Source organism: Aricia agestis, chromosome 21 (genome assembly GCF_905147365.1).
Source record: "Aricia agestis chromosome 21, ilAriAges1.1, whole genome shotgun sequence".
Lineage (NCBI taxonomy): Eukaryota > Metazoa > Arthropoda > Insecta > Lepidoptera > Lycaenidae > Aricia > Aricia agestis.
Window position 1 is genome coordinate 8,934,786 of NC_056426.1, and position 26,794 is coordinate 8,961,579.

A 26,794-nucleotide genomic window follows, 5' to 3' on the forward strand; every position below is an offset into this window, starting at 1 on the left:
TCACAGTAGTAGTTTAACCCCTCCCTCATACCGCTCACCCTTGGACGGCGGATCAGGAGCCGTACCACGAAACGGTTTTGAGACTCAAACAATCGGACGAGAATGCCGCGTCCTGCTCTAACAACATCATTTCACGTTTGTTAGAGTAGAACGCAACATTCTCGTACGATTGTTTGAGTTTCAAACCGTTTCGTGGTACGGGCCCAGGTAACAATGCGCGGCCGATTTTTGCTCTCTCTTCAGTCGTTGAAAATCAAAAATCAAAATATTTGTTTCCAAATAGGTTAACAAAGTTAACACTTTTAGAACGTCGAGTCTACATGAGGCCTACCACCGCTTCGGGAACTGACGTTCGCTTACATTGTCTGTGTAATATTATGTCAATTCACAACATACATCCGGCTCGAAGGACCAAAAATGTCGGGTCCTATCTACTGGTAGTTTAAAATAAAAGAGGTAAAAGATAGAACTCCGATATATTACGATTTTACAATGTTGGTATATTGGTAATATTTAGTGGACGTGCGCGTGCGCCGGTGGTTCGGGAAGAGAGCGAGCTCCGCCGCGCAGCTCGCCGCCGTCGCCGCTCCAAACCCGTTCCGCCTTGTCCCCCGGCACCCCCGCAGGTCCGCGAGGTCCGTGCGCCAGGGACGTCGCACCTTATGCCACGATGTCCATGCGTGGACAACTAGTAGGTTTAAAACCGGCCAAGTGCTATCGGACCACGCGCAATATAATATATTTCCGTAGTACCGCTAGTTTTTCATAATTTTTGTATGGTCAATGAATGTACATATTATTTATCTTATTGTTTTCTATCGTAGATTATATTGTTATATAATCTACTATTTGCAACTGAACATATTTTTATTAAAATTCAAAATTTAGTAGTGGCAAACTGTTGTATTTCATATTTTGTTATGTTATATTTATATTATACATTATCCCTTTTACAAAAAAGGAAAGAACTACAAAAAACCAAAAATAAAACACAAGCAATGAAAAATAGACTCTGTGCTCTTTTTAAACTAGTCAACAAATATATGAGAATCAATTAATACAGACAAAACACGTTTATAAAACATCTTACCCACGCCGACAGCACAAAGAAGGCTTTAAAAGAACTCAGAACGTGCAAACCTTGGATAGAAGGGCTAAAGAAATCTGACAAAGACCTAAAGAAACGAAAAGACATTATCACTAAAGCAACTGACTTCTATAGAAACCTATACAGCAACACAACTCCAATAACTCCGCTCCTAAATGAAAACAACAACTTAGACGATAACTTACCTGCAGACACCACCGCCAGAAAAGAGACAGCAGAGATAAGCGATACAGAAATCCTGAAAGAAACACAGAAACTAAAATTAGAAAAATCAGCCGGTCCAAACAATATACCAAATGAGGCCTTGAAGACGGCCCCCGACATATTATCAAAACCACTTACCGACTTCTTCAAATTAATACGATTGACATCCGAGACCGACACAATGGTCGGAATCAAACATCGTTCTTTTATGTATATAAAAAAGGAGATCCAAGGGATGTCGTTAAATTTAGACCTACTTATAAGTCTTTTACCATCTCTATACAAGCTGTTCTCCGCAATTATTAATTCTAGAATAAGACTTACAATTGACGAAAAACAATCTTTGGAACAAGCAGGTTTCAGAAAAGGCTTATAAACCGCAGACCATAATACATACCACAGAGTTAATAATGGAAAAGTACCGCGAACAACGGAGACCCCTATATTTTGGTTTCGTACACTACCAAAATGCCTTTGGGGGGTATTAGTTTATCATATACGTAATTTGGGGTGAATAGATAGGTCTTCGAACTTTGGTAATTATTTTCGTAAGGTTGCAGAACTGTTTTTTAGTCGTGTATATATTGAGTCTTAGGCCAAACTATTGATATGAATTTGTTTCTCTTCGGATATGTTCGTAGTTATTAAAAAAAGACACAAAATATACGTAATTTCTAATTACTACTTATCAGGGGACAATATATACACCTGAGGGGTGATTGGAAAATTTTCGTAGGGCTGCCTCGTTACAGTTTCACTATATATTCTTTATTGGATAAAGGCAAGCAAACTTGGGAAGGTTTCTTTAATTATTTATTAGTATAAATGAAAAGTAAAATTATATTTATAGTTTCGAGGCATTATTGTATCTGAGAAATAAAATAATGTAAATATTTACAAAAATAAATGAAATACCTTACTAATTTATATTATTCTGATAAGAATGAATAAAATTAAATAATATTGAATGGATTGAAAAATAATCAAGAAAATTAAAAACGCTTTAAGTAACTAAAAGATAAATTTAAACTGTAGATAACCACAACAAACTTTGTGGCAGCCCTGACATAATCATGGCTAATCACCCCTCTTTGGTAACTAATCACCCCTTGGCCGTGTCTAATAACCATATTTGCGTGCGTATTAACCTCTCAGGCGTGTTTATTCACCCCTTTCATGTATCCTATCACCCCAAAAATTTAAAGAAAATAAGGCTTACGGAATAAGAACAATTTTGTATACTTACTGCATATTTTTACCTTAATAACTATATCAAAATATATTATAACAGCACTGACCGCAATTTGAAGAAAACTTTAAACTATTATGACCAAAATTCACCGAAATACGGAGGTTCAAACTCGCTCGTCTAAAACGACTTGTTTTGTTGTCAACTTTGAAATTAAATTTTGGCAGTTTTAGCGATGTAGCCACACATAAAAATTTGCTAGACTAAGGAGAATGATATCAACAAATTTATAAAGTTGCAGGTTTTTTACTGGGGATACCGAGTTTGCCATAAAAAACATTGAAACTTATCCTAAGTTTTTTTCCTATTGCCCCCTTCAATTCTATTCACCCCGGTTTACCGGTAAACTGTTGGAAATATTGGATCCGAGATCATTGAGTCAATGATATTGGATAATGTAATATAGACCTATGATTCATTTCTTCCTTGATCATAGATTTTTGACATTTGCTGAGAGATTGGATCCAATACGGTCATAGAAATAGGTGTTGCCAGTTATTTAATATAAAAAAGAGTTTTTAATTTCCTGTTCGTTAATAACCGTTTGACTTTGAAACATTACATAATATAATATGTACATAATGTTTCAAAGAATTTGTTTTTGTGAAAATTGGGTTAAATATTATGTAATATACTTATATATTACATAATATTTAAATACTGGTTACTATCAATTTGCAGCAAAAAAACGCATTTTTTTTCAATTATTCTGCTCAATCTCGAAAATCCCGAAAATCTTGATTCGCGACCAAGATCTCGACCCGAATCTCAACAAGATCTCGAACTGACCAATCTTGATTCAGAAAAAAGACTCCAAGATCTTGAATTGTCAATCTTGGTCCAAGATTGCATTCCCTAGTCCAGACTGAAATTAGTTAAAATAGTGACAAACAAAAGTTATGAATCGCAGAATGTTGATGAAATAAAAGCATTTATTTTAGTGAACTTGTTTTATTTTATTAATCCACAAGCATTTTCTGTAATTAAGATTTTTTGCATCTTCATTAATTTATTGCAATATATTACAAGTTTTTACTTCCTATGCCCTCTATAGTTTCTGCACGGTCCCTATAGTTAAAGTAAGTTGGTGAACCCACCCTAAGGCTTTTCAGTGGCATGTGTTAGTATGTGCTTGTTTAAGTTACTTTTTTCATTAAACGACTTACTACAAACATCACAACTATAAGGCTTTTCATTTGAATGTATTAGTATGTGCCTGTTTAAGTGACCTTTCTGTCTAAATGTCTTACTACAAACATCACAACTATAAGGCTTTTCAGTGGTGTGTATTAGTATATGACTCTTTAAGGTACCTTTTTGACGAAACGATTTACTACAAACATCACAACTATAAGGTTTTTCAGTGGCATGTAGTAGGTGACTGTTTAAGTTACTGTTTCGCCTAAATGTCTTACTAGAAACATCAATACTATAACGTTTTTTAGTGGTATGTATTTGTATGTGTCTGTTTAAGGTACATTTCTGCCTAAATGTCTTACTACAAACATCACAACTATAAGGCTTTTCAGTGGTATGTATTAGTATGTGACTGTCTAAAGCACCTTTTCGATGAAACGACTTACTGCAAACATCACAGCTATAGGGCATTTCAGTGGCATGTATTAGTATGTGACTGTTTAATTTATGTTTATGCGTAAATGTCTTACTACAGACATCACAACTATAAGGCTTTTCGGTGGCATGTATTTGTTTGTGACGGTTTAAGGTATTTATTTGATGAAACGACTTGCTACAAACATCACAACTATAAGGCTTTTCATTGGAATGTATTAGTATGTGAATGTTTAAGTTACCTTTCCGACTGAATGTCTTACTACAAACATCACAACTATAAGGTTTTTCCTTGGCATGTATAAGTATATGACCCTTTAAGGTACTTTTTTGATAAAACGATTTACTACAAACATCACAACTATAAGGTTTTTCAGTGCCATGTATTAGTAGGTGACAGTTTAAGCTACTTTTTCGCCTAAATGTCTTACTACAAACATCACAACTATAAGGCTTTTCATTGGAATGCATTAGTATGTGTCTTTTTAAGGCATCTTTCTCCCTGAATGTCTTACTACAATCATCACAACTATAAGGTTTTTCAGTGGTATGTATTAGTATGTGACTGTTTAAGCTATCTTTCCGCCTAAATGTCTTACTACAAACATCACAACTATAAGGCTTTTCAGTGCCATGTGTTAGTATGTGACTGTTTAAGGTACCTTTCTGCCTAAATGTCTTACTACAAACATCGCAACTGTAAGGCTTTTCATTGGAATGTATTAGTATGTGACTGTTTAAGGCACCTTTCTGGCTAAATGTCTTACAACAAACATCACAACTATAAGGCTTTTCAGTGCCATGTGTTAGTATGTGACTGTTTAAGTGACCTTTCCGCCTAAATGTCTTACTACAAGCATCACAACTATAAGGCTTTTCAGTGCCATGTGTTAGTATGTGACTGTTTAAGTGACCTTTCCGCCTAAATGTCTTACTACAAACATCGCAACTGTAAGGCTTTTCATTGGAATGTATTAGTATGTGACTGTTTAAGGCACCTTTCTGGCTAAATGTCTTACAACAAACATCACAACTATAAGGCTTTTCAGTGCCATGTGTTAGTATGTGACTGTTTAAGTGACCTTTCCGCCTAAATGTCTTACTACAAACATCACAACTATAAGGCTTTTCAGTGGCATGTATTAGTATGTGTCTGTTTAAGTTAGATTTGTGCCTAAATGTCTCACTACAAACATCACAACTATAAGGCTTTACATTGGCATGTATTAGTATATGACCCCTTGAGTTACTTTTTTGACAAAACGATTTACTACAAACATCACACTTGTCAGGTTTTAGTTTAGGGTGAATTTGCTCGTGGTGTATTTTTAAAAGTCTTGTAGAAATGAATGTTTTGTTGCAGACATTACAATCATAATGTTTTGTGTCATCTTGTGTCGGCTTTGTGGGGATATGCTCGTACGCTGGTTGTCCAGTACTTTCGGCTTCGTAATGACTTGGACTTTCCGCACATTCTTCTTTTATAGCTGTAAGAAAAACTTTTGTTCAGTACTAGAAACTACAGTCTACAATATACATTCCCAACGCAGGAAACTACTATGAAGCCTCCTGAGTCCATAGGAACAAAATGGCATATCTATACTAATGTTATAATTCTGCAGAGTTTGTTAGTTTGTTTGTTTGTTTGAACGCGCTAATCTCAGGAACTACTGGTCCGATTTGAAAAATTCTTTCAGTGTTAGATAGCCCATTGATCGTGGAAGGTTATAGTCTATATTTTATCACGCTAAGACTAATAAGAACTAAGAAATAAAGGAAAGTGTGGAAAAAACGGGGGAAATTATTTGAAAGGGCTTATTTGAACGCGCTAATCTCAGGAACTACTGGGCCTCTATCATTAACTTTGTCAAAACCTGAGCTAATCCGCGCAGGTATGTAAGCAGTTGTAAAGTGAATGGTTCTGTTTCGGTATCATGTCCACTTTTACTTCTGAATGGTTTTAACCTGTAATATTTGTCTCTGAACTGGATTAAGAAATGTCAAACACGAACGTCAAATTTGACTCACGGAATTGTTTTTTTTTTAGGAATTGAAATGGCTTAGCCATAATGACTAACGGAAAAATTGTAAATCAAGATGAAAATATAGTTTAAAAAAAGATTGATATTTTTTTATTATAAAATATACTATTTTCTAATATATAACGTGGTCAATGTAGGAATAGTTACTTTTGCACCGATTTATTGTATTTAAAGGTAATTATTATAAATGTGTTTTATTTATATTTTTTTGGTATTTTATAAGCCCTTTATGAAAACACAGAAAATAACACTCCTTCATGTTTATATTATCACAAGCATGGCGATCTAGAGGAGAAAGAATTCTCTGACATTGGCAACTAACTGAGTCGGCAATAAAAAAAAAGAAGGAAACAAAAAAAAAAGATAATTAGATATTGTTATTAAGTTTATAGAGATTATGTTATAAGCAAGAAATTGATAAGTTTATTATATCCTATACCTATTTGATACCTACGCTAAATAATCTACCATAAAAAAGTCTTAGAAATGCATCAAACTTGTGGATTACAATTACATGCATTACAACAGAGTTGATGTCATGAGTTGAACATAGTTTGTTGAACTTGAACTCATTCTTGAACACCTACGTTTTTTTGAGCTTTCAAATAGGTATTATTGTAACATAAACAGGCAATTTATAAGTTTAATAATCCCCTTTTCGTGCCTTGTAAGGCATTTTACATTATTAGTACTGTGTACGCTGAACCAAATATTTTTCAGGATAAAGGATGATTGCTAACACTGAGATACTATAAGTACTACATTTTATAATAAAGAATTGCAAGTGTAATGATGACGAAGTCCTAGGAAGATAATATATATTCACTCAAAAGCTTTAATTAAAAGAAATTTAATAAATACTCGTTTTTAAATGTTTTTTCATTACCTTAGATACATATTCATACACAGCTTTCATCAATAGGTACTATATTTGTCTTACACCTTATTATCAACCTAGTTTCAGATAGGCAAGTGTTAAATCTCTTTTAAATTATACTTATAAAAATATTTATACAGCGGAAATCTTAAACAAGGTCTTGTCACTTAAAATCAAAGAAGATGAATCAAATATCCCTTGTGTAAATATTAATTTATTATTATTAAAGGAGTTCAAATACAAACTTTTGATGAAAGATAAAAACAATATTATAATTTCAGACTTTTATTTGGCAAACCAATAACAATTAGAAACTGCATTGCAAGTTGCAACTATGGGAAATTGCCTGGAATATCTCAGACAGAGAGCGGTCAAGGGTTTTGTGTTCTTTGTGTTGTATTATGTTGTAGAATGCCTCCCGTGTGAGTATCTCTATATACTCACACAGGAGGAGTTCTGAATGTGTCAGAATTGCTCCTCAGTCACACACTGACTGCTCCAACGCAAATGCTTCATCGCGTGACCACTCTGTCTGATAGGTCCCTAAAACGACCACATCTTTTTAAAATGTATAATACATGAGGACTTACTAAAGTCCTCATGTATTTTAAATTTTAATGTAATAATATAAAACTAATATTATTATTATTGAGGTACAAAAGTATTTTTGGTAATAATAATATAAGTTCTTTGGAGATCAATGAAATGATAGGCAGATATTTCTATAAATGAAACTACCAGATCTTCAAACTCACTAAAATATAATATTTAAAAAATGCGTGTTCACAAAATCAACATCTAGATTGTCGCTAGCCATAATAATTTTTAACAATTTGTCAACCAACTGTCTTCCGTACATTTTTTTCCTCTCCAGCCTTAAAATATAATATAAGTAATAGTGTCATAGACTACAAACTAAAATTATCAGATTTAAATAACGATCATTAATATTAATTAAAATTAAGCTCGCAGGTGCGACAGAGACGCCACACCACCCCCCCACGGAGAAAGCAAACCCCGGGGGCAAACTAATCAAACAATCTGAACCTCACTCGTCTGCCAGACCTTGTTGTGTAAGGTTCTTTGGGCAGATCAGTAGAAGGTGAAGGCTGAGGAGATGAAGTAACTGTGGACGAAGGAATGACAGGGTCAGGAAAAGGTAGATTTGGAGCTACAGAGGAGGGAGCATCATCCTGAACTATGTACGCTGGTTTTATTCGGTCGACACTAACATTGACTGATTTTCCCTTGATAGAGACCGTAAAGGTCTTACCGTCGGCAGATCTATCCAGAATTTTAAATGGTCCGCTATACGGTGGCTGAAGGGGTCGACGAACAGCATCATCTCTTAAGTAGATATGCGAGGCTGAAGCTAGATCCTTGAAAATAAAATGGGATTTATTCCCGTGACGAGAAGCAGGTGTCGGTCGAATTGAAGACATATGCTGGCAAAGGCGCGTCACGAAATCAGCAGGATCTCTAGAGGCAACAGGATGAAGAGGGGGAACTACTAATTCGCCCGGAAGACGCAGAGTTTCACCATAAAGCATCTCCGCAGCAGATGATCCAATGTCCTCCTTAAAAGCAGAACGGATGCCCAACAGTGCCAGGGGCAGGGCAGTAACCCAGTCGCCACCGTGACACATGATGGAAGCCTTTAACTGTCGATGAAATCTCTCGATCATTCCATTCGCTTGTGGATGATAAGCGGTGGTTCTGATGCGCTTAGTGGCAAAACTCTGCATCAACCTACGAAACAAGTCCGACTCAAATTGAGTACCTTGATCAGTCGTAATGGTCGATGGTACACCGAAACGCGAGACCCACTCACGAACAAAAGTTTCCGCTACTTCCTCAGCTGTTATACCTTGCATTGGCCAGACTTCGGGCCATCTAGATACCCGATCAATGGCAGTTAGGCAATAACGAAAGCCTTTGCAAGGAGGAAGTGGACCGACAATGTCGATATTCACATGCATAAATCGACCAGTCGGAGTGTCGAATTGACCAAGTGGAGACGAATTGTGTCTCGACACTTTACTGCGTTGACACGCATCGCATGTACGAGCCCACTGCCGGCAATCTTTGTTAAGAGACGGCCAGACATAGCGATCAGCTATGAGGCGAGCCGAACACTTTATGCCAGGGTGGCTCAAATTGTGCATTTTATTAAATACTAAGCGACGTAGATCCAAGGGAACATAAGGACGAGGCTTGCCAGTCGAGAAATCACAGAATAAAGAGAAATCAGTACCTGGTACGCTTACTTTTGTAAGCTTTAAACTGGAATTTTTCAGAAGTTGGGACAACTCTTTGTCTGTCTCCTGTGACTTGGCAAGTGCCTCATATTCCTGTTCCAGGGATATTGCGTCGATACGTGACATAGCGTCTGCAACGATGTTGTCCTCCCCACGAATGTATCTAATATCAGTCGTGAATTGACTGATAAATGACAACTGGTTCAACTGTGGTGGAGGGAGCTTTTCGCGACGTTGTACGAAAGCGTACAGCAATGGCTTGTGGTCCGTGAAAACTGTCACGTGTTGAACCTCAACGATGTGCCGAAAGTGCTGTACACTTTCGTACACAGCCAAAAGTTCGCGATAGTACGCTGGCCACTCACACTGACGAGGGGTCAGTTTTTTACTAAAAAATGCCAGCGGTAACCATTGCCCATCGATATGTTGCTGTAAGCAAGCGCCGATATGCACACTGGACGCGTCGGTAAATAAACCGAGAGGTGCATTGGCGACGGGATGGTGGAGCATTGTTGCAGCCGAGAGGGTCTTCTTACACTCCTCGAAATTTTTAAGAAGTTCTGGTGACCAAGGAAATGGCTTCGAGCCTTTACTTTTGGTAGCAACCAGGGCGTTAATGAGAGCTTGGGGAATAAAACGCCTATAAAAGTTAATCATGCCTAGGAAACGGCGCATCCCCTGGACATTCTCAAGGGGCTTAAAATCCAAAAGTGCTTGGACACGTTCCTGTGGAGGACGAGTGCCATCGGCACTGATGTGATATCCTAGGAACTTTACCTCGCTGACACCCAGGATGCACTTGGAGGGGTTTAACACGACACCATACTCCTGGAGACGCAAAAATAGAGTGCGCAAGTGCTCTTTGTGAGTACCCTCGTCTGGTGAAAAGATCAGAATGTCATCCACATAAGGGAAGCAGAAATCAAGACCCCGAGTGACCTCATCGATAAAACGCTGGAAAGTTTGACCAGCGTTGCGCAAACCGAAGGTCATAAAAGGAAATTCGAAGAGGCCAAACGGAGTCGTGATGGCTGTCTTCGAAATATGGTCCTTGAAGACCGGGATCTGATGGTAGGCTTTCACCAGGTCGAGGGTACTGAACACCTTGGCTCCAGCGAGGTTGTGAGTAAAGTCATTAATGTGCCTCACGGGATACTTATCGGGAATGGTCCTAGCGTTCAGGGCGCGGTAGTCGCCACAAGGACGCCAGGAATTGTCCTTTTTTACGGTCATATGCAAGGGAGACGACCAGGCGCTCTTAGAAGGTCTGGCAATGCCACTACGTACCATGTCCTCGAATTCTTTTTTAGCAGAAATCAATTTCTGAGGCGCTAAACGACGTGGGCGGCAAGAGACTGGGGGACCATCAGTAGTCTGTATACGATGCACAGTATTGTGCTTAATGACTCTGGGCAAACCAGGCGGTCGGGTGATATCCGGAAATTCGGCGAGTACAGACACAAAGTTGGAATTACCGGCAACGATGGCTTTGACGCTGGGCTGCTCGACGGATGCGCAGGATGCAGGGCAAGATAAGCCGGTGATACCATCTATCAATGTCTTACTGCGACAATCAGGTAACAGGCGGTAATTTGCTAGAAAGTCCGCACCTATTATCGCCCGCTGTACGTCAGCAACGACAAATAGCCACTCAAAGTCCCGACGTAAACCTAAATTAAGCCGGAGGTTGACTGTACCAAAAGTTTTGACATTACTTCCGTTTGCAGCTGTTAACACGTAGTCAGGCGATTCTGCCCGTCTAGGAAGCCAGCTATGGGGGAAGCAGCATAAATCCGATCCGGTGTCAATTAAAAATTGGCGTTTAGTTACCTGGTCAGTAACAAAGAGACGGCGGCTAACTGATGAACAATCAGTCTCCGCCACTACTGATTGCCTCTGGAGTTTTCCGGGGGCTCGGTCCAGGTGCACGGCTTTATGCATTTGGCACCTTTAACCCCGAAATGCCGGTGGTACCAGCAAAGTGTACTTGGAGCTGGCGAGTTCGCACGAGAGTTCCTAGACCTTGACCTGTTCCGGTTGCGGACACGGGGTCGATCACGTCGGGGTCACCACTTTGGAGATCAATGAAATGATAGGCAGATATTTCTATAAATGAAACTACCAGATCTTCAAACTCACTAAAATATAATATTTAAAAAATGCGTGTTCACAAAATCAACATCTAGATTGTCGCTAGCCATAATAATTTTTAACAATTTGTCAACCAACTGTCTTCCGTACATTTTTTTCCTCTCCAGCCTTAAAATATAATATAAGTAATAGTGTCATAGACTACAAACTAAAATTATCAGATTTAAATAACGATCATTAATATTAATTAAAATTAAGCTCGCAGGTGCGACAGAGACGCCACAGTTCCAATGAAAATATTATGTTTTATGAACAATAAGTATGTTTGTTATGCAATTTTTGTTATGTCTTTTTGGAAAAAGTACTATAAGTAATGTAGGATTATATTTTTGAGTTTTAGTGACTATTCCCATTGTATATTATATCATATTGTAGTCAAGAGAAGTTATAAATGAAAAAGTGCATATGAGAATTTAGCTAATTTGGATTTTATATTATCAATGATTTAACTTTTCTAGTAGTTTAGGTGTATGTGTGTGTGTCAATATTTATTCGTGAATATACATGAATCTAAAGTTTCAAAGGTTGTGTTCTCAAAATTCTTGTTATTGAGAAAGTAATACCTTTGAATTTACCTCTTTGGTGCAGCGTTTATCATGCATGGTTTACAAGGAAATAGTTTGTGAAATAACACAAAGACCTACTGCAATCAAAAGATTGTACGAAATGCTCCTAAGATAGGTTCCTAAGAAGTACATAGTAAGTAGGGTTGCCACCTTTTTTTTTTCAAATAAAGTACATCGGCTACTTTAGGTGAGAAAAAAAACGTACACAGTATAAAAATAAAGTACAATTTATAAAATTATCAGTAAGCATAAAAAAAATCAATTCTGTACTTTGTTAGTTTCTTTAAAACTCGAGAACGGATGAACCGCTTTGGCTTATTTTGGTTTTGAAACATTCGTCGAAGCCCAGGGAGGGTATATGTTGGGAGATAGGTGATAAGAGGTTCATCGGGTCATCTAGTTTGAAATAAAGTATTTTTGCGTACTTTATTATTTTCGTAAAGTACAAAGTACAATTGCCTGAAATAACGTACAATACTTTATAATAAAGTACGGGTGGCAACCCTAATAGTAAGTCCTCATGTATTTTAAATTTTAATTTAATATTAAACTAATACTTATTATTATTATTGAGGTAAGTACAAAAGTATTTTTGGTAATACATAATAATATATGTTCCTATGATAATATTATGTTTTATGAACAATAAGTTCCATATGTTTGTTATGCAATTCTTATTAAGTAGGTCTTTTTTGGAAAAGTACTATAATGTAGGTTTTTGTTTTTGAGTAAAATTTAGTGATTTACACTATTCCCATCATATAATAAGTACCATATTGTAGTCAAGAGAAGAAGTTATAAATGAAAAAGTGCTCATATGAGAATTTAGCTAATTGGGATTCTATGATATTATCAATTATTTAACTTTTCTATTAGTTTAGGTGTGTCAATGTTTATCCGGAGCATGTTATACATACTTACATCTAAAGTTTAAAAGGTTGTGTTCTGAAAATTCTTGTTAAAAGTAAGTACTTACTTAATATTGAATTTACCTCTTTGGTGCAGTGTTTATCATGCATATACCAAAATACTTCAGGTTTACAAGGAAATAGTTTGTGAAATAACACAAAAACCTACAATGCAACTATAAGATTGTACCTGTAGGTTTTTGGTGAAAATTCATACTTGTTTTACAGTAATTATACACAACACTTGTGTTCCTTATACCTTGTATGTGTTTCTTGTGTACTAAATCAATGCAGTCTTAGCTCATCGCACAAATGCAAACCTTATTGTTGACTAGACATAAGTACTTATAGGTATATTGTACTAATATACTACACCTCACTTATGTTATTATTCTGAAACCTCACTAACACTAAATGGATTACTAAGGTCTCTACGTCTTTACTTATGTATCACTTCGTGATTAACTTGAGAATACTTAATCGTTTTCCAAAAATTTGGACACTTCGAATGTTTAGTTTTTTGGTTTTAATAACGAATTATTTTCACTAAAATATATGCTATAGACTAAAATATAACTTATTAAGTAACTAACCAACTAAATAGCAATATAATTTAAGACTAAAAAGTATGTACTTAATACTTATTAATAAATAAAATTACTATGATAGAGGCCCACTGATTTGAAAAATTCTTTCAGTGTTAGATAGCCTATTTATCGAGAAAGGCCATAGGTTATATTTTATTATTCTACGACTAATAGGAGCGAAGAATTAGAGGAAAATGTGGAAAAAACGGGGGAAATTATATGAAATTGCTTATTATCTTAAGATTCTTAAGAACTACTGGAGCAATGTTTATGTTAATTGGCAAACATGAAGAATAGACCACGTTAAGGGACATAGGCTATTTTTTGCGGAAAATGTACGGTCGCGTGAAATTCCTAAATTACGCAAGCGAAACCGCGCGGAACATCTATTATATAATAAAATCGTAGGAAAGTCAATGCTGTACATTGAATAATTTTGTACAATAAATAATACTTGGGACGTGATCTACTATACTAACGCGGACGAAGTCGCGGGCAACAGCTAGTACAATAAACAACTGATTGTTAAACAATTTTGCCTTTTTACGAATTGGGTCATAAGGGATTAAAAAATAAGTGTCTGGAATGTCCTTGCATTTGCATGACGGAGATGTGGTTAGCCTTAAGTGGATCTACAACAGTATCATATTCACCTGAACTTTTTGATTCTCGACCCGGACTCTCCACAAATTCTACAGCTGTGCCCTCTACATATTCTTCTTTAAAATCTAAAAAACAAAATGATTATGCATTTAAAATACAGCTGGACGGGCCTGGAACCCACAGTGCTACCAGCTAAATTAGTATGATTTGTAATATTATGATGTTTTTCTACAGTAAAATATGTAGCCTACGTGTTACCCAGGTTGTCAGCTTACTCCAAACTCATTATTATTATTTTTTAACAAAACATTAAAACCGACTTCCAAGGTAAAAACAAAAGCAATATTCTTAAAAATAATCTAACTATTTCTGTACTCAATCATCGTACTTTTGAAGTCGCTACCAGCCCGGAAAAGTTCTGAGATCCTTGACATAGAACTTACGCTAAGGTACGCTGGTACCGACTTCAAAAGCATGAAGATTGAGTAAGAAATAGGTAGTTGAGGTTTAGGCGAAGTCTGAAGACGGCACTATAATAAGGAATAAAAAAATATTTGATTCTTTTTAGATTATTTTTAAGAATATTACTTTTGTTTTTACCTTGGAAGTCGGTTTTAATTTTTTGTTAAAAAATAATAATTTTACCATTTTAGTTACCTATGAGACCACAAGGTTATAATATTACTTATAGCTTGTTGTCTTAGAGTTGTACATATTATTACTAGCAGTCGCCCGCGGCTCCGCCCGCGTGGATGTCGGTTACGGCTGCAAAAAGCCTACCCAGGAAAGACTCGGTCAGCAAAATGATTCTTAGATCAATTCACAGACTCCAACACGGACATCGACGACTAGAAGGGATGCATAATATGGATAGTGCACATTGCAGATTATCTTCCTCCCGCACATGCACCCCCGCTTGGTGACGCCCACTATCGTTATATTTTAATTTCGCCATAATTTCAAAACTAAACGTGAATTTTAATCATTCAAAGACCAAATGTTATCTACATAAACTGTACTTAGTGATGAAATAATTTATTTTCATAAAGATTAATAGCATAAGTAAAATAAACGCGTTTAAATGTAGTCCAAAAAAATCAAGATTTTTAAATAAAAATGGTTATTATTACATACATATATACATAGATATAAGTATAGTGTGTCGCGGACTTTTTTGTAGATGTTTATAAGATCTACAATTACTCAGAACATTTAATGGTTCTATCTTTTATAGTTTAGGCAGCGTACGCAAAATAAGTAAGTAACTTTTCTGGTTGATTTTACACCTGGCGTCCGAAAAACCCAAATATCTTACGAAACCCAATTTTTTCCAAAATAAAATTTAGCTTATGCTCAGCAGAAATAATGAAGAATTCATTGGCTTTTGCTTGGAGTAGTTTCAATAAAGCCAAAATCCTCGAACTTGTATCTATAAGGATTCAAAAGTTTTGTTGGGTACCTTTGGAACCAGGGTACATCCTGGTGCAAAATCTTACTTTTTGGTAGTATATGACTGAAACACTTCAGAAAAAATCAAAATCACTATATGTTTCCATATAAATTTTGAGGAGTTCCCTCGATTACTCATGGATCCCATCATCAGGTCACCACTTTTATGAACATGGTACCAAATTCGAGTCAAACCCTATACAACACAAAAATAATTTTGTAAATCGGACCACAAACAGCTGAGTAATCGTTGAACATACATAAAAAAAAGATACATACAGCCGAACGTATTACCTCCTCCTTTTTGGAAGTCGGTCAAAAATCACTTCAGCTGATTAGACGTGAAGAAGTAACAAACATACAAAATCACAAACTTTCGCATTTATAATATTAGTATGATTTATTATGATTGTAGGTAGTTAGTTGCCAGTAAGAAATTGTGGTGTATTATATTTCTTTCTAGTCAATGTCTACAAAATTGTTTGTACCTATTTTAAATTAATCAGTTTAACGTAAAGTGAATAGTCGAATACATTAAAAAATCTGCCAAGTGCGAGGTGGACTTGCGCACAAAGGGTTCCATACCGATAATCGAAAATAGGAAAATAATGTGTTTTTTGTATGGGAGCCCCCCTTATATATTTAATTTTGTAATTAGTTATTAAAATACAAATATAATTAAGGATTTTCTGAGTATTTCAAGTGCCTACCTTTAGCCATTATTGATTAAGAGCAAAAAAGGGCAAAAAAATCATGTTTGTTGTATGGGAGCCCCCCTTAAACATTAATTTTATTTTGTTTTTAGTATTTGTTATAGGGTCAAAAGAAATACACTATCTGTGAAAATTTCAGAAGTCTAGCTATAGCGGTTCTTGAGATACAGCGAGGAGACAGACAGACAGATGAACAGACATTAAAGTCTCAGTGGTCAGTGAAAAGTGATAACTGTTAGGGTCCCGTTTTTACCCTTTTGGTACGGAACCCTAAAAAGTAAGCCTAGCAACAATAAATTTTGTTTTAGTCGAAAAAAAAAAATAGAAATAACTTACTTTCTTCCTTAATAGTGACAGGATGTAACAGGACTTTTGCAGAATTTTGTGGCAGAGACCAGGTATAATTGGGTACCATGGACAGGTGTACTAAAGGTCTCGTGTCAGGCTGAAATGATAAAAATTGTAAAATTAATAGGTAGGTACCTAAGTCTTCAATGGTCTCGTGTCAGGCTGAAATGATAAAAATTGTAAAATTAATAGGTAGGTACCTAAGTCTTCAATTGTATTAATATTAATTACTTAATATTATAATTCAATCAATGTACCTATATGTTTTAGAACTAAACTCATTTTATAATTTAAATTACCTAGAGGTGCAGGTAGTGCCGTAAATAGGGCGGTGCCACCGGTGCCCAGGCACAGGGCGTAGACTCTGGGGGGCGCAAGAATGGCCGGACCAGAGAGGACTTTTATTATTTTTTCGGTTTGCCCCCAATAAGTTCCCGCTGCACCCCAGAGATGTTTCCTAACGTAGTAAAAAATATCCACAGCCGAACATATAACCTCCTCCTTTTTTAAAATTGGTTAAAAGACAAGGGTGAAGTTATAGGAGCTCGCACAGGGCGCGAAAAAGGCTATTTACGGCACTGGGTACATGAAATTAGCAAATATTTGTTGAAACTTTGAAAGTAACTATTACCTGACTGGCTCTACTATTATCTTGTATTTGCTTCAACAGTTGCTGGCTCTGAAGAAGCTTTGTGTAGCAAATGTAGCACAGCGGGTGAGGGTCGGCTTGTATCTGGTAAAAGTGAAAACAATATAAGTACTTACATAAATAAAAAGTTGATGAAATTAGTAAAAAGCAGTGCTCTTTTGTTCAGGAGAAAAGTGAAGACATACAACCTCAATGCCTGATAATTCTTCGTACACATTTTGCAAGTGAGTATATTTAATATTATTTACTTTTGTGACCGAAAAGCACAATAAACATGTCCCTTGATTCATTTAGGTAAATTTTTAATATTCCGCAAATAGCCGCAAAATGACCTGAAATGAAACCTACACCCTCCTGAGTCCTGGCTCCTACACCATAAACACAGATTACTAGTTTAAATTTGTAGAACCATAAAGCACAGATTACTATATATGCCTTAGATTAAAAATGCCATAAAGTTAATCCATTCGTTTAAAATGAACAAGAGAGATCAGTGCTGCCAACTATTCAAAACGTTTTCCCCCTAAAGCAACTACAAAACCCACTAAATTTCAACCGAAACTCCCCAGAAAATCAAAATATTTAAAATTTCTTGGAGTATGTTCTACTAAACGCTGAAATACACCTTCAAGCAGCAGTTTTTAAATACATACTTCAATCTTTTTTTTTTCATTACATACAACGACAACAGATATAATAATCTGTCAGTCTACTGTCAGCTGTTACGACTCAAAAGACTATAGCGACATGTGCTTTGTGCGGCAGTTCCATCTTAAAGGTGGCTTTCGGATATATTATGCCGTGACCCGCGAGCGACCGCGACCGGTAAAAATTCAAATAAAATGCTACTTTATGTCATAGATTATAGAATATAGGTATCATTTTCTACTGACATTTGCTAGGCGACCCATGCTGCCGCCTGCGGCGTCATAAAAGCTAGTGGTTGATTAAAATGATAGCCTATGACCTATGTCATAAAGTGGTATTTCGTTTGAATTTTCGTCTGTCGCGGTCGCTTGCGATAAAGTTCCGAGCCACTTTAAGGTTGTTATTAAAAAAATATTCCGTTCTTCAAAATTTTTATCCCCAAAAATATCCCCAAAATATTTTACCCTCTAAAAACCCCACTAAATTTACTTTTTTCCACTAAGTTTAGTGGAAAATCCCCATAGTTGGCAACACTGAGAGAGATGTCACTATCAGTTTTTTTTTCTTATAATGGCACTTCGGCTATAACCATGGCCACTGGCCAGTGTCGAGTATAATATTATGGCGGGAAAACAATATTCTTTAATCCAATTTTTCTATATCGTCAGGTCTAAAGTCTAGTCAAAGTCTAAGTATAAAGTCAATTCAGTCAAGAAGTCAAGTCGGTCGATTCAGTAAAGTGGTAGGACGCTTTACTGAAACTTTCGATGCAGTTTTGGAGGGAACACAAAAGACCACGTTTCTGGTTATTATTTTCCGGCTATTTGCGGAATATCTGGGGGAACGGCAGTGCCCCAGCCAAGCTTTTTAGCAAAGGCACGGTCGTACCATACTTTTCTCGAAGCAGTTCGCGGCTATTTCACACCTCCTTTATCTTCGATGTTAACAAAGCTAGGGATTTAGAATTTCGGTCACTAGTTGCAAGTATTAAAACTAGCTTAACCTCCAAATTGCATGAAATTTCGATAAATAGTTTAATAGTTACGGTCTACGGATGGTCAAAGTTACTACATTTTGTCACTCACTGACTGACAGATCATCAAAATTCTAAGGTACTTCTAGCGTATATATTAAGTCTATGCTTCTAGCAGACTAGAACCTTGAAAGACGAACACCCAAAAAAGCCCAAGCTCCGGCACAAAAGTAAGGTATATCAGTTTTCTGTATACTTTATTAGTAAAAGAAATGTATATGACGTGTTATTGCCGCAAAAAGTGGCTTAAGTAAAAAAATTGCTATTTTATTATTTTCAGGCGTACCTAACAATTTTAGTTTAAATTACTTTTAGCAAATGTTTTAAACAATCACTAAACCTACAAAAACACTTACTTTTTCCTTTTAGGAATAAAGATAGGTACTACAAATTCTGTCTGCTAAAAGTAATTTACATTGAACTCTCTACAAGGAACACGTACACACCCTAAAGTATTATCACTTATTTTTGTTACATTCTGTATCATGGGCGCCGGCAGGGCGATGCCAGGTGGTGCACTTGCACCCCTTGGGAATCTCGGGATCAACAGGAATTATTGAAATAAAAAGCAGTATGTTGAAAGCCGTACAAAGATAGTTCGTAATGTTTCGGCACTAAAATATGTATAATATATTCTGTTGACGTAAATAGAGTCACTGTTGTTCGTAAAAAGTAAAAGAAAGAAAAAAAACTAAAATCTGTACCCCTTGGAAATTATTTCTTCCGGCGCCCATGCCCTGTATACTTATTTTCACTAAATCTTGTCATTGTGTTTTTTTTTTATGAAATAAGGGGGCAAACGAGCAAACGGGTCACCTGATGGAAAGCAACTTCCGTCAAACATGGACACTTGCAACATCAGAAGAGCTGCAGGTGCGTTACCGGCCTTTTAAGAGGGAATAGAGTAATAGAGGAGGGTAGGGAGAGGAAGGGAAGAAAATAGGGGAGGGTAGGGAAGGGAAGGGAAGGGAATAGGGGAGGGTAGGGTAATTGTAGGCGTATACAGGCCTCCATCAGGGTTATAGGAATCTTTTGAAGTAACTATGGAACAAATTTTGTCAAAAATATGTGCATCTAACAAAAAGGTTATTATATGTGGCGATTTTAACATTAATTTATTAGATTTAACCTCAACTACTGTTAGATTCACATCTTTATTTCAATCGTATAACCTTTACAGTTTGTTTCAGGAACCAACAAGGGTCTGTGAGACTACAGCCACTTGTATTGACAATATATTTACTAATCTTATTCCAGACAAAAAAGAAATAATTAATAAGCTAAGTTCTGATCACTGTGGACAAATAGCCTCTTTTAATATCAAATGTGACAGTGATGCGAAGAAAAATCTTGTGTTTATTCCTGTGACCACAAAACGTATTGAGCAATTTAGAAGTAAATTAAATTCAAATATCCATTTATTGGACAGCTCACATAGCTCTGATGAAGCTTTTAATAAATTATTTAAGGTGATAAGAACTCAATTTAATTCAATATTTACTTCTAAAACGGTTAGAAACAGTAATAAAAAAACTAAATTTATTAATTGGGCAACAAAAGGAATAAAAATAAGTAGGAAAAGATTATATGACTTATATGATGAAAGGTGTATTAACAATAGTGAAGTATTTAAAGCATATGTTAGAAACTACTCAAAAACCTTCAGAAAAGTTTGTAAAGCTGCTAAAGCCCTATATATAAAAAATAAAATTAAAAACTCTAAAAATAAAATCAAAACAACATGGCAGGTAATAGCGGGTGAGACTGGAAATGTCACCTGTCGTAGCTCTGATTTTGAACTATACTTTGAAAATAAAAAGATTACTAATGATCAAGAAGTTGCGACGGTCTTTGAAAAGTTTTTTGCTGACATTCCGGTCTCAACGACAAAAAATTTAAATTCTTCGTCTGAAGCTGCCGAAAAGCTACTCAGAGACAATGTAAAGGAATGTGATGTCAATTTTAAGTTTAGAGAAATTAACCCCAGAGATATTATTGATACCTTTAAATTGTTGAGTATCAAAAATACTGCTGATCTCTGGGGCATGTCCACAAAAATTATTAAATCAATAATTGACATCGTAGCTCCTCATTTAGCAATGATTTTCAATGACTGTATAAAAAATGGTGTTTTTCCTGACTTAATGAAGCATAGCAAGATTGTTCCTTTATTCAAAGCCGGAACTAAATCGGATCCCACGAATTTCAGGCCTATATCAATTCTACCGACCTTTAGTAAAATATTTGAAAAAATTATTTTAAAACAATTACTAGTACATTTTAATTCTAATAATTTATTACATGATAATCAATACGGATTTACTAAGGGTCGATCCACAACGGATGCTGGTATAGGACTCCTTTGCAGTATTTTTGAGGCTTGGGAGGAGTCGCAGGATGCCTTAGGTGTTTTTTGCGATCTCTCCAAAGCCTTCGATTGTGTTGAGCATGCTACATTGATCAGGAAATTGCGCCACTACGGAATTAAAGACTCTGCTCTCAGCCTTTTGACTTCTTACCTTAAAAATAGGACTCAAAGGGTTGAGGTTAATAGTAAAAGGTCCAAAGGAACCAAAATAGAATTAGGTGTCCCACAGGGATCTATATTAGGCCCATTTCTTTTTCTCATCTATATAAATGACTTACCTTATCTAGTTAAGGATAATAATAATGAGATAGTGCTTTTTGCTGATGACACTTCACTTATTTTTAAAGTGAAGCGACAACAGTCGAACTACGACGAGGTAAACAGTGCTCTCTCAAAAATAGTACATTGGTTTAATGTTAATAACTTACTTTTAAATTCTAGTAAAACAAAATGTATAAAGTTTACTTTGCCCAATGTTAGGCAAGTCCAAACCAATGTAGTATTAAATGATGAGAAGATGAATTTGGTAGACAACACTGTATTCTTAGGTATTACACTTGATAGTAAATTACAGTGGGGTCCTCACATTGTTAATCTTGCAGGTAGGCTCAGTTCTGCAGCATATGCAGTCAGAAAAATTAGGGAAATTTCTGACGAAGATACGGCACGATTAGTATATTTTAGTTATTTTCATAGTAGGATGTCATATGGAATCCTTTTATGGGGAAACGCTGCCGACATTAATACAATATTTGTGCTGCAGAAGCGAGCCATACGTTCTATTTATAAAATGTCTGCTTTAGAATCTCTGAGAGATAAATTTAAAGAAATTGGTATTCTAACTGTTGCTTCTCAATACATTTTGGATAATGTAATATATGTTAGAAAAAATATAAGTAAATTTAAAGTTAAAAGTGACATTCACTCTAGGAATACTAGAAATAAGCACAAGCTAGATATGCCGGTGATCAGACTTAGTAAAGTCAGTAAATCTTTTAAAGGTCAATGTATACGCCTTTACAACAAAATCCCAGAAAACGTTCAAAATCTTTCCATTAATAAATTTAAAAAAGTAGTTAAAGAACGTTTGTGTGCCAAAGCCTATTATAAGGTCAATGATTTCATAAACGATGGCACACCTTGGGAGTAGGATGGCTTCTTGCAAGGCTACTTCTTCATTATTATAGGACTTACAATTATGTATGTGGATATTGTATATAATATTTAGTTACAAAATTGTAAACTTTATTTTAAAAGATTAATTTTTTCTCACTTTTTTTGGTAAAAAAGTGGGCCCCGTGCGAGTTTCTTACGCCGGTTCTTCTCGCCGGGTTAGTTCCCGAACCGGTGGTAGGCATCATGTAGGACTTTCTGAAAACATTTATTTTAAATTTATTCAGAAATAAAACAATTTTGATTTGATTTTGATTTGATTTGAATAGGGTAGGGTAGGGTAGGGTAGGGTAGGTATGTTTATTTTCCCTATGTACTTACATAAAAAAGAGCAATATACCTAATAATAAAACAAAAGTAATCTTATGCTTAATGGGGATGCCTCATATTGTATGTGATTTTATTGAAAAATAAAGATTTATTATTTATTATTATTATGTATTTTAGAAACATAATTCATTACTATTTTATAACATTTTGGAGTCGATATGTTCAACGTAATGTAATTTTCAATTAGCGGCTGAAGAAATCTAAAAGCATTTTTTTTCTATCTTAGCCACATCCTGCGGCAAACACGCCTATAAAAAAATGTTACACGTACAATACACAAATAACTGAGATACATCTTTTCTGCGCCGGGCCTTGGGTAATTTTCTATGGAGTTTGGGTGTTCTCCTTTGGTACCCGGATAGGTCTTTATTCACAACTAGCTGTCCTGGTGAACTTCGTGTCACTTTAAAACCTTCCCTGGACTTCTACGAATATTTTAAGACTAAAATTAGCCCAACCCGTTCAGCCGTTTTCGAGTTTTAGCGTTACTAACATAATTGAAAATCCATTTTTATATATTTGATTTTTAAGTATTATCTGTTATCAGTTATCACAAATCTTTTGTATGGGAGTATAGAAAAGTGTTGTTTTTAGACTTTTTCAAGAAATTTTAAATTTTTTTTTTAATTTTTCTCTCCGTAAGAACCATCCTCGTACTTCAAGGAATTAGCGAAATCGGTCCAACCGTTCTCGAGTTTTGCGCTTAGGGGGATATTAGATTATCATATATATTGGATCCGAGATCATTGAGTCAATGATATTGGATAATGTAATATAGATGTCGCAGCCGACTGGTTTAAATAGCCGTTCAATCAAACAGCTAGCCCTTTGACTGAACGACGCCATTCAATCACACGGCTATACGTCGTTTAGCCGACTTGTTGACTACAACGTTCAACACTACAGCTAGACGACGCTTAGCCAACTGGTTGTGTGTCACAAAAGTAAATAATATTAAATATCTTCGTACACATTTTGCAAGTGAGTAACTTGCAAAATGTGTACGAAGAATTATCAGGCATTGAGGTTGTAGGTCGTCACTTTTCTCCTGAACAAAAGAGCATTGCTTTTTACTAATTTCATCAACTTTTTATTAAAGTACTTATATTATTTTCACTTTTACCAGATACAAGCCGACCCTCACCCGCTGTGCTACATTTGCTACACAAAGCTTCTTCAGAGCCAACAACTGTTGAAGCAAATACAAGAAAATAGTAGAGCCAGTCAGGTAATAGTTACTTTCAAAGTTTCAACAAATATTTGCTAATTTCATGCACCTCTAGGTAATTGAAATTATAAAATGAGTTTACTTGTAAAACATTTACTTACATTGATTAAATTATAATATTGTTTAATATTAATACTTACAATTGAACGGTCTACCTATTAATTTTTCAATTTTTATCATTTCAGCCTGACGTGAGACCTCTAGTACACCTGTCTATGGTAGCCAATTATAAATTCCTGTTACATCCCTTTACTTATTAAGGCAGAAAGTAGGTTATTTCTATCTTTTTTTCCTACTAAAACACAATATTTTATTGTTCTAGGCTTACTTTTTAGGGTTCCGTACCAAAAGGGTAAAAACGGGACCCTATCAGTTATCACCATTGTGCATTGATCGGAATCTGGGTGTAATTTTCAATGTAAAGAATAATATGGATAAGACTTATAATCCCGGGAATCCCAGGAAAATCAGAAAATGTCTACGGAACCCTAAAAACGGGATGACACTACGATGTTGCCACTTTTTAATTTCTTCACTTTCTTGACGGACTATACACGTGTATGTTCTAATGTCAAATAAAAAAACGTGGGTGGGGAATCCTTTATCCTTACCACCACTTATAGAAACGAATTTCGTACTACCGCTTGTGCGACCTAGGTGACGTTCAGCGCCATCTATTAAGAATTATTGGAACCATTTTAATTTTAATGACATTACGCATCAACACCCCCTTACAAAGGTACACAGTAGTTTTGGCGTGAAAGCGAGACAAACAGACAGACACAGATACTTACTTTCGCATTTAGTAAAGATAGCTAACAACTAGCTGTCCCGGCAAACGTTGTTTCTATATTGTTCGGATATTGTAAAAGTGGTTGTTGGTGTTATTTAAATTGTTATTTTATTGTTTCTCCACAATAGTCTGTCAAAAAAGTGACCTTTTTTCTTAGATTTATTTGAAAGTGATGTGTCATCACTTTCAACTATGTTGCCACTTTTTAATTTCTTTACTTATTTGAGAGACTATAAAATATAAATCCACTTTTGTTTTTCTTTCTACCCTGTTTGATCTTTGTATCTATGAAAATGACAGACAACATTGGAATTAATATAGTTTTATGACACTTTTTACACTATACTCCGTTTCAATTAATTTATATGGGCAACTATTATACAGGGTGCAATTTAACCTTCCTGCCAAATTTGGATATATTGATCCTTGTTAAAATTAAAAATACACGTATTTCTTCTTTTATAATCACTCAGTACTAAAATTTTGAGAAATAGCCTCCGAAAGTTATCCTACCAAACACCACAAAATATGGACACATGCGCGGCCCGGCCCCGCCCCGCCCTTCATTGTCTTTAAAACTTTAAAAGTTTGTTAAGCACAACATTGTCACTTTTAACCTCGTCAGAGGCATGTCTTCGAGGCTGGCGAGGCGTGTGCAGGTGTTGCGAAGTGCGAACTGTCCATTATCAGAGTCTTTGATTGTTTCGCGATTCAGATTCAGGGTACAGCTGCTGCATTCGAGAATCATCAATCAGCTGTTACGAAGACGAGGAAGGCTTTCTTGCTCTTACAGTCTCTGGGTTCCGCGTAAATTTTCGCCACTCAAAATTTAGCACAGCTCCACATTTCATAACACTCGATCGTGGTTAGTGTACAATGTCACAGATCTACACTAATTAAAGCGCGGGGGCCGTGACAAACAAAATAATTACGTAGTTGCTATACAGCTATGCGCGTGGTACTAAACGGTCGCCGGCGACCGGCGGACCTCCCGGCTCCCACCCCGCGCGTCACCCCCGCTACCCCTAGGCATAACCGGTCTTCCGACTGGATCTGTGCGGCGCGACGGACTAGCGGTCGCAATATCGTAATTATTATGAACTTATGAAGTGACCATTGTGTACAGAATTTTTTTGGGATAAAATATGTTATTGTAAAAAAATTAACACCCTATTTTAATGGAGTCACCTAATGATACCTAAGCCCCAAAAAAAAATTTGGTAGGTAGGTTTTATTGCACCTGTATTAAGGGCCCGTTTCACCACTTCCTGATAAGTGTCAGATAGGATTTCCGCAACTTATCTGACAGATACTCCATACTCCATAGGGATTGTCCATTTTTTTTTAATTTGGCTCATTACAAAAACATTTCGAGGAATAAGGTCAGTGATCGTTTTTCTGTATATAAACGAAAAAAATACCCATTAGTTACTTATATTTTTGAACAAATATGTTTAACCTTCAATGGCGTTAAATTAGCAATAAATTCGACCAACATTACGTTTCGAACTTTTGGTAAGCTTCTCGTATCAGCTTTCACATAATTAGAACTTGCATTTGACAAACCAGCCATTATAAATAAGATTGAAAGGAAATTTAAAACATACTGCAGAGGTCAATTATTGACCGCCGATGATGACGTCAGAGCGAAACTTTAAAAATTTATTGAGAAAAAACTAGCAAATGAATTTCAAAATTATTTAATTTATATTCTTAAAATACCCTATTTTAACAAAAAAAATATATAAAAAGTACATGTGATTTTTTGGACAATGCCAATTGCAGATAAGAATGAATGAATGAATGGATTTTTCTTTATTGTGCACACAATACAGAGAGAATACAAATAAATATAAACAAGTTAGTTAAATTTTAATTAATTAAAACAAGGTGTCACAATGGCGGCCTTATTACTAGGTAGCAATCTCATTCAGGTG

At 35.8% G+C, this 26,794-nt stretch overlaps 1 protein-coding gene and 2 long non-coding RNA genes across 6 annotated transcripts in view; 2 read left to right on the top strand and 1 right to left on the bottom strand.

Annotated features, from left to right (window-relative positions):
• Window positions 1–3,610: 3,610 nt before the first annotated feature.
• Window positions 3,611–26,794, bottom strand: part of LOC121737821 (gastrula zinc finger protein XlCGF58.1-like) — a 42,679-nt gene continuing 19,495 nt past the window's right edge. The window contains exons 1-7 of one of the 4 annotated variants that reach the window (XM_042129536.1): window positions 21,237–21,252; window positions 17,473–17,635; window positions 17,267–17,368; window positions 16,624–16,732; window positions 14,176–14,250; window positions 5,199–5,620; window positions 3,611–5,114 (exon numbers count right to left, since the gene is read on the bottom strand). In XM_042129536.1, coding sequence (XP_041985470.1) covers window positions 3,660–5,114; window positions 5,199–5,620; window positions 14,176–14,250; window positions 16,624–16,732; window positions 17,267–17,368; window positions 17,473–17,574 — 2,265 coding nt within the window. In that variant the 5' untranslated portion in view covers window positions 17,575–17,635; window positions 21,237–21,252 and the 3' untranslated portion in view covers window positions 3,611–3,659. Of the gene's footprint in view, window positions 5,115–5,198; window positions 5,621–14,175; window positions 14,251–16,623; window positions 16,733–17,266; window positions 17,369–17,469; window positions 17,636–21,236; window positions 21,253–26,794 lie in introns of those variants that run through there. The other 3 variants (XM_042129535.1, XM_042129537.1, XM_042129534.1) reach the window with 3 other exon arrangements.
• On the top strand, window positions 6,858–24,545 carry LOC121737842. Its single transcript, XR_006037197.1, has 4 exons — window positions 6,858–6,868; window positions 17,510–17,512; window positions 19,862–19,869; window positions 24,438–24,545. It is a non-coding gene; the product is annotated as an uncharacterized LOC121737842 (long non-coding RNA).
• LOC121737841 lies at window positions 23,825–24,294 on the top strand. Its single transcript, XR_006037196.1, has 3 exons — window positions 23,825–23,862; window positions 23,963–24,064; window positions 24,250–24,294. It is a non-coding gene; the product is annotated as an uncharacterized LOC121737841 (long non-coding RNA).